The sequence below is a fragment of the Anopheles funestus genome, chromosome 2RL, assembly GCF_943734845.2.
Source record: "Anopheles funestus chromosome 2RL, idAnoFuneDA-416_04, whole genome shotgun sequence".
NCBI classification, from domain to species: Eukaryota; Metazoa; Arthropoda; class Insecta; order Diptera; family Culicidae; genus Anopheles; species Anopheles funestus.
Genome location: NC_064598.1, coordinates 10,536,749 through 10,544,681, shown reverse-complemented (window position 1 = coordinate 10,544,681; position 7,933 = coordinate 10,536,749). Strand labels below are relative to the sequence as shown.

General features: G+C 47.9%; 1 protein-coding gene across 5 annotated transcripts in view; it reads right to left on the bottom strand.

The window, feature by feature from the left end:
* Nucleotides 1-51: 51 nt before the first annotated feature.
* The window catches only part of LOC125763767 (junctophilin-2), a 39,544-nt gene continuing 31,662 nt past the window's right edge, over nt 52-7,933 (bottom strand). For 4 of the 5 annotated variants that reach the window (XM_049427232.1, XM_049427230.1, XM_049427229.1 and 1 more), the window contains exons 4-9: nt 7,581-7,867; nt 7,365-7,498; nt 7,151-7,291; nt 5,389-7,066; nt 1,750-1,950; nt 52-1,455 (exon numbers count right to left, since the gene is read on the bottom strand). In XM_049427232.1, coding sequence (XP_049283189.1) covers nt 1,369-1,455; nt 1,750-1,950; nt 5,389-7,066; nt 7,151-7,291; nt 7,365-7,498; nt 7,581-7,867 — 2,528 coding nt within the window. In that variant the 3' untranslated portion in view covers nt 52-1,368. Of the gene's footprint in view, nt 1,456-1,749; nt 1,951-2,109; nt 4,509-5,388; nt 7,067-7,150; nt 7,292-7,364; nt 7,499-7,580; nt 7,868-7,933 lie in introns of those variants that run through there. The other variant, XM_049427233.1, reaches the window with a different exon arrangement.

Genomic DNA, 7,933 nt, shown 5'->3' with positions numbered 1-7,933 from the left:
TGCAAAACTGTTTCGGCTTCGGCTTTCGGAAAGAAAAATCCACACGACCGGTGGAAAAAATTCAACATACTTTTTTTGTTTATTAGAATCTTAAGAGCTTGACCTTAAGCAAATTTGAATATTCCTGTGATTTGGAACAAAAAAACGAAAGAAATAATTAAACTTGGATTCGGTTGTTGTATCTTCTTCGCGCCCTCTGACGTGTTACGAGATGGCGTTTGTTTGTTTTTTTTTTTGCTAAAAATTATGTTAACAAAGTTTTTCGTAAGATTTGGCTTTCGCATTCTGCTGCAAATTTTTCACTACCGCCCGACGACCGGTTCACAATTGGTTTATCTAGTTTGTTTTTTTTCTTTCTCTTGGTTTTTGGTTGTATAGCTTTTCCTACCTTGGTTTTGTTTTCTCTCGATATCTCACTCTCTCCTTCTGCTTTCTTCTAAACTTCTCCCTGTTGTTACTCGTTCGATCGAAATTGTTACTAATCCTTTTTTTTGCTGCATTTCCTGTTTTTTTGCTTTTATTTATTTGTTTTACTATTGTAAACTTGAAAAGGTTTGGTTCATTAATTTGTTTGCAAAGTTTGTTTTGTTTGTTTTTTTTGGTTTTTTGTTTTTTTTTATTCCTTCGTTTTTCCTCTTTTCAAACCTTTCGCACCAATCACACATCGCTTGATTTGCGTAACTACCCGGGTTTTGTCGTTCAATGTTTCTTGCCGACCTGGGTTACTTCCTTCCACTGCTCAACTATATATCGGTGTTACGTTTAATTATATGTTTTCTTGTTCATTTTTTTTTATATATTTTACGTAGGTAAAGGATGGATCGTAATTGCGAAAGGTTGATGATTGATGCACAAAGATAAACAATTTTATTGATTTCATCTCCATGCCGCTCACTAATTGATTGCCTCACTTAAACATCTCGTTTCCCACCATGCTCGAAATATTTGTCATCCTCCTTTTACGTTCGCTACTTAGTGTACACACGCCGGTTTCGCCTTTGGCTTTGAAGGTCCGACGTTCCAAAAAAACTGGTCACAATTGCACAAGGATGCAGCGGGCGGAAAATAGTTTCGTCTTTCTTTTTTTTCTGTTTTATCTGTGTTTTCGTGTATAGTTGTGTGTGTGTGGTTTTATGTTTTTTTTTGTCCTGTGTGCGAGTATTAGCTTGCTTTTGTTTTTTGTTTGATTTTGCGGGGGACTTTTTGTTCATTTGCATTTTGGTTTTTGCTTGGTAGCGCGTACCCTGCTGCGACAAGAGTTATCCCATAATGTTCGTTTAAATATTATCTTCATTTCTGCTTTCGGCTATTCTATAGTGCCACCTCTCTTAGAAACATGCTGAAATGCAAACATGGACTGAGCCAACGCTATGTGAGTATTTTAAAGAATAAAATAGCCAAGGCAATATTAACGATCAGCACTAGCATGACCAGTTGCTGGCGCGAAAACCAATCCTGCAAGAGAAATAGAAAATAGACGAAATGTTAGTGATCTGTAAGCTTCATTCGTTTCCGGCGATCGAAGTATCTTGTCAATACTGTTGTAAATATTGGGTAGGATTTATAATACAACGAAGCTTCTAAGGTCTCCAATGCTTATTTTGTGTAACACCACTAAAATAGAATTGGCACCAACAAGCCATCGTTCGATCACTTGTTTGAGGATCGTTTCCATACCCGGAGCAATAATGCTCTAATGTCAGAATATTGAGTTTTAGCCATTTTTGCGCTAAGAATGGTATCACTTACCCTCACTTGTGGACTGACCAGATACAGCAATGGATTAACTCGTAAGCGTTCCTGCTCATCCCTCAGTCGCCGGACCTCTTCGCGCCGAGCAGAACCAAGAATCGACACCTCCTCTCGGCTCATGGCACCGGTCGAGAACGGTAGCTGTTGTACGTCTGGTAATGATTTCTTCCTCTGTAGAGTTGCATTTACTGGAATACTCTGTCGTAACAAAAAGAACGATGGCCGATAAAATAGGGATTGTAAGAACCGCAGGGCCGTTACAATGTTTACGATCGTAAATCATTTGCTAGCCTTGTGGATGTTCGACAACGGAATGTCGAAATGGTTAGACATCAACACTTGGAAACGAATAACAACCTCTACCGGAGGAAATTCAATCCAGCTTTCGGAGGCTCGCCGGGCCAGCAAGGCCGGTGAGTACATAAGATCCTCATCATCCACTTCCTGTTGCCACTGCATCCTGGCGATCGCGTTTGTTTTCCTTTTGCTCTGCTACGTTTTATCACTCTCCCTCACACAGACACTCTATTTCTCTCTCTCTCTCTTCCTCCTTGTTTTTCTTTTGCTCAATCTCTCCCACTAGTAACTGATATGCGGAACTTCCGCATGAATCCCTTACGCAGCTTGTTACACACGCACACGCTCACACGCTCGTCCGCTAAACAACACCGCCTAGTTCACCCGCAGCAGTCGACTACTAGCGGACCCGATCCACCGTAACGTAACGCACCGCCGTCGTGAATCGTGTACGCGTTAAGCGAGTGTGCGTCGACTGGCAGGGTACGCGCACAACGAGAAGGTCCAGGGCCGCAAAACTATTTATAGCAGGTTGCAAGCACTGGCACATGCACACGGACACACACGGGTGACGGTCCGGGGGGTGGGAAAATCATATGCTACTAATGAGGGCTGGCCGCGTGGCCGCCAAAAGAAACACTAACACCACACCACGAGTTCGACCGGGACCGAGCCACACGGCTCGTACCGAAAAACCCACCCTTTACCACGTTCAACAGTACTGCCGTTACGTTCAGACGTGGACCAGCGTACGCGGACGAACAGTCACCAGCAAACCGTACGCTCCGATGCACTCGCTCTTCGTTTCGCAGGATCTGCTCGACAATGAATGAACTGCCCGCTGGCCCTAACGGGGACAATTAGTACGGAAACATATGCTGGCAACACATTTCACCAACTACCACCGCACGGGCAACGCGGAAAACCTTGCGGTACGCGTGCGAAAGAGTGTGGTTGAAGATCGGTTAACTCACGCCGCAAGAGAAAATATTGGTAAGCTTTATCGCACGAATACGAACATCAAACAAAACCTCCCTCCGAATCGGAGAGAGAAGGGAAAAGGTGACACCAAACAGACAAACCACACAGAGAACTGGGATATATGGGGGAGATTGAAGATCCTCCCACCCCAAAAAAAACACCAACTCTACAAACAAAAACCACTCGGACAATGTTGTCGAGTCTTTACTTCACCAGACAGAAAGGAAAAAAAAAACAACAACACACTGGCAAGGACACGATGGACGGAGGAAACCAAAAGGGTTCGGGACGTGTCACAGAAGTCCCACCGAATCAGCAGAACCGCACCAGATCCTAGCGCTTTCGCTGTCATTCGGTCCACGGGCACGGTTACATTCGGTTACGAGCTATCTGTCCCCTTCATGATCGTGCACGATATTGTCACCGTACCTTTACTTGGGTTCTAAAAATGTACTAAGTCCACCCGAAGCCCCTTGTAGCTGAGTAGAAATGCTATTTGTAGATCTTGTATATAAAAGAGAGACGCAGAGAGAGAGCGAGAGAGAGAGAGCGAATAGACGAAATATTGAAACTCTGAGGACAGAGTTCTACGTCTAAAGCTAGAATTGTCGACATAAGACATTCGAGAAGTTGGTTAAAATGGCTCAATTAAATGTTAAAATATTTTGAAATAGAATTTTATTGTTGAAGTGCGTTAGAGCATAGCATCTCAGTTTTTTAATTCCTTGCCGTTTAAATTCCAATCCCAAAAACTGAGTCTTGGGTAATTGCCATTAAGACAATAATCGTCGACCATTACTCAAATATTCAAATGTCTCTCGATCTCTGAGCGGTTGTCTCTTCCCAACATGACACAACACAAGGATTCCCTGGTATGTCGTTCGTAGCAGAATAGCTATCAGCTATTCTTGAGTTACGAAAACGAAAGTCAACCCTATGGTGAATGATTCACGCAGCATCCACGAGCCAAACGATTACTAATGTCAACGGTATGGCCCTTCGGACCGTTCCAAGAAGCAATAATACCATTCGGGACAGTTAAGCGCATTACAGATCTCTAGAGAATGCTTCTCAACAGTAACGTTTTTATATTTTTTTGATTTGCTTTGCTCAAAAAACTGCATCGTTACGATCTTTACGAAGATGACCGATTTATGGCGTCAACAGGTTCGTCATCCGCTCGTTCCCAACTATTCCCGGTTCATGCCATCGATCCTGCCATTGCCGTCACTAGTACACACATACGGTTGAGAAACAGACGTCGTGGCGTGTATATGGTCGCCAAAAGCCAAAAACCAAACCCGATGGGAAAACACACAATACGAGAGCCGTTTGCACGTGCGCACAATGAATTACCCTCGCGTTGTGTGAAAAACAATCGCATGTATGCGTGTGCGGAACAATCAGCCAGCGTCCTAGTGTGCGCGCAAGGTGGGTAGCTTCAACATTTCACGATCAGCACCAGCACCAACGGACGTCTTGCTAAACCGATTGTATACCGTGGGGATTGTTTTACAAAACCCGGGAGAAGCGCCTCTGCTACTTGGTTTGTGGTCCGAACGAAGATGTCTGTCGATCGAGGTGGGCAAGATCTACAATTCGGGTAGCGTTGTATTTGCCACAGAGTGAAACATCAAGAGCATAGAAGAGTAACAGCGGAATCGGATCATGAGCATGAGAGGAAGATCGTGAGAAAAACACACTTAGACGTGAGCGATTCAGAGAAATGGAGAGCAAGGATTGAGCACAAAACAGGCGGAAGAAAATGGGAGGAAAATCGTCAAGATAGGAGAATGCCAGCGCTATCGATTTTCCCTCTCAAATGGCGGCCATATTTATTTTCCTAGCCCCTTTTCGCCAATACCACGGTGCCCACATGTCCGCCCTGTCCGCCGTTCACTGCGTAATTGTACGGTATGGCTATTAAAATGAAAATAGAAACCGGGCAACCTTTTCAAAGGAGTGCCTTTGCAAAAAAAAAAAACAAACCACCTACATGCGATAAGCGATAGCGAAACGAAGATATTTCGTAATGGTACGGAAAAAAAGGGAACACATTTTTTCAATGCATTAACCTTTCGAGAGGATCTTTAGGACGATCAATTCGTTTTTGGGTAGCTCACGCCGTCCATCTTAATGTGCCTTGCCTTGGCACACCTGTTTGCAGCAAAAAACACTTCCACAGCTTCCTCGTAATCGAAAACCTGGCCGCCATCCCACCTTAAAGACATGCGATCTATTGTGCGATCCGCCAATTGTTTACAACCGATGTTTACGGTGCAGAGATAACGGTGAAGTAAAAATAACACCGTGAAGCAGTATACGAAAGCATTCTTCACCATAATAACCGATACCTACCTTAGGCTCCCTACTAAACGCTGCCATACCGTTGCCCCCGCCGCCTCCACCACCACCACCACCACCTCTCGCTCTCATGCCTCCTCCACCGCCGCCGCCACCAAAGCCACCTCCACCGCCACCACCTCCTCCACCACCCATCGGTACACTGTTGATGGCCGGTTTCGATAGGTAAAGACTTTCGGTGCGTTTCGGTTGCGTTAGCGAAGGAATAATGTCCTGCCCGAGTGTCCGTTGCCGAAGCAACACATCCTCGAATGGTTGCTGCTGTTGCTGGCCCATATCGACACTGTGCAGCTGATGCAGTGGAGTGGTCGCACGTGATCCCGGCCGTACACTACCGTTGCCCATGCCGGAGGCATTCGGCGGGATGGAACCGTTGGTAATTGTCGGACCGGTCATCATCTGGGAACCGCGCCGTAACGTACCGATCCGCTCGCTAACCTCACCGCCATCAACGGCTCCCGCACTCGTCATGTATCCGGGGCCCGTTTTCTCCACCGATGGTTGGCGTGAGTTGATGCCGGTACCGCCCAGCTTGCTAGCGGCACGCGTGTACCGATCGACCGAACCATCCCTGCTGGGCGGTCGCTTGTAATGGTCGAAGTAGTCTATCGACGATTGGCTACCGATGGCACCGAGCGATGGTGCTGGACGGGAGTTCATCTGTTTGGCCGGCTCGCCGTACATCGACGAGGATGCGGGCTGCATCGTGGACGTCCGTCTCGGGCTGGTAACGCCACCGAGCATCGGATCGTCCCGCGACTGTAAGCTCGACTGTTCGTAGGAAAACTTTGCGTTCGACAGCATGCCACCACCGGCTGGCACCTGCTTCGTTGAAGCGCCCGATCCGTAGTAGTTGGCCGACGGACCACTGGTACCGTACTGCTGTGGGGCAGAACCGGCCTGCTGCCGACCGTACATCGACTGTAGTCCATCGTCCATTAGCCGTGAACTGGCGGACTGTCCCGCATGATCATGGCCTGGGCCCATCGCCGAACCGTAGTGTGCCATCGATGATTGCTGCATGCCACCCCCACCAATCGGCCCATTCGGACCGCCCATGGAGGAACTGTTCGTGTTTGGTCCTTTCTGGTCGTAATAGTTCGACAGGCGCTGATTCGTGGCACCGCCCATCCCGAACGGACTGTTCAGTGCGTTCTTCATGTTCGCCAGCTCCAGCTCCTTATTGTTGGCGTGGTTGTGTAGCTGGCTGTGCGCACCGTACTCATCCTGACCGGATCGGCCCGGCATCTCGTTCAGCTTCACACTGTCCGGCAGTGGGTAGACACGGTTGCGCCGCAACCGATCGAACCGCTCCAGCAGGGACGGATTAAAGTCGGGCGCAAAGTCACGCGCGATCCGTATCGCCAGATCGGATTCGGCCCGTGCTTCGTCCGCGGCCGCATCGGCCAGTTCCGCCTTGCCGCGGGCCGTGGCCGTGCGCGATATCGCTATGTCCGCCTTCTGCAGTGCGTACTTGGAGGAGCGCTGGGCCGAATCGACCGCCGCGTCTATCCGTTCGCGGAACTTGGCCGAGCGGATCAAGAACAGGTGCTTCTTCTTCTGGCTCGTGATCAACACGTTGTTCTTGTATTTGCCCTCCTCCTTCGTACCGTCCTTAAATGTAGTCACACCGTAACCGTACTTCTTATTCGCATACCACTCTCCTTCGTACCTGCAGAGGGATGGGGAAACCAGCCAAAAAAAATGGGAAATTGTTATAAGGATGTCACCGGGAAAAGTCACATTCAGTACTCACTTTAATCCATCGCTGCGCTCCGAAATACCATATCCACATCGCTTATCATTCTTCCACTCACCCATGTACGTTTCTACCACGCTCGCATCCAACTGTTCGTCCTCTACTATAAAGCTTGCATTGGAATCCGTGTGCATTGTCCTGTGGCCAAAGTAGAAAATCAGATGTATCGTTAAGTAACCAAACGCACAGCAACAATATGTCCATTTCTTACTTATTTGTCATTCCTGATTGTGATGATTCCGTACTCAACCAGGACGCGGTCGACGCCGTAGACCGAATGCTACCCGTGCCCGTGCCACGTTTCTCCAAATCGCCCGTACTTTTTTGTTTCCTAATTTTGAGTCCCTGTGTTTTTTTGTTGTTTTGAAGATGAAATTGAGTAAATATTGTCCCTCTCTTCACCAGATGCAACACATGCGCCACTTACCGATAAAAGTCCTTTCTTTGTTTTCTCTACCAAACTGTTCCGGCGGACCGGTGTCTCGTCGGATTTCGCCTTCAGCACGAATCCGCCGCGCGCATCATCGATCCGATGGTTGCGCTTTTCGCCCGGATCCGGCGTCGGTGCCTGATTGCCACCGTCGGTACTTCGCAGCGAGGTCATCGACACGCGTACCGACTTTGGCCGAAATCGGGCGGCCATACCGAACGGGGCCGATGTGCGGACACCGTACCCATGCCGCATACCCCGCTGCCATTGTCCTTGGTAGCTACCTAAACGAAGGGATGAAAAACGGTAAGAGGAAAACGTTGTGGATCTCCGGTCGCTCAGTCGTTTCA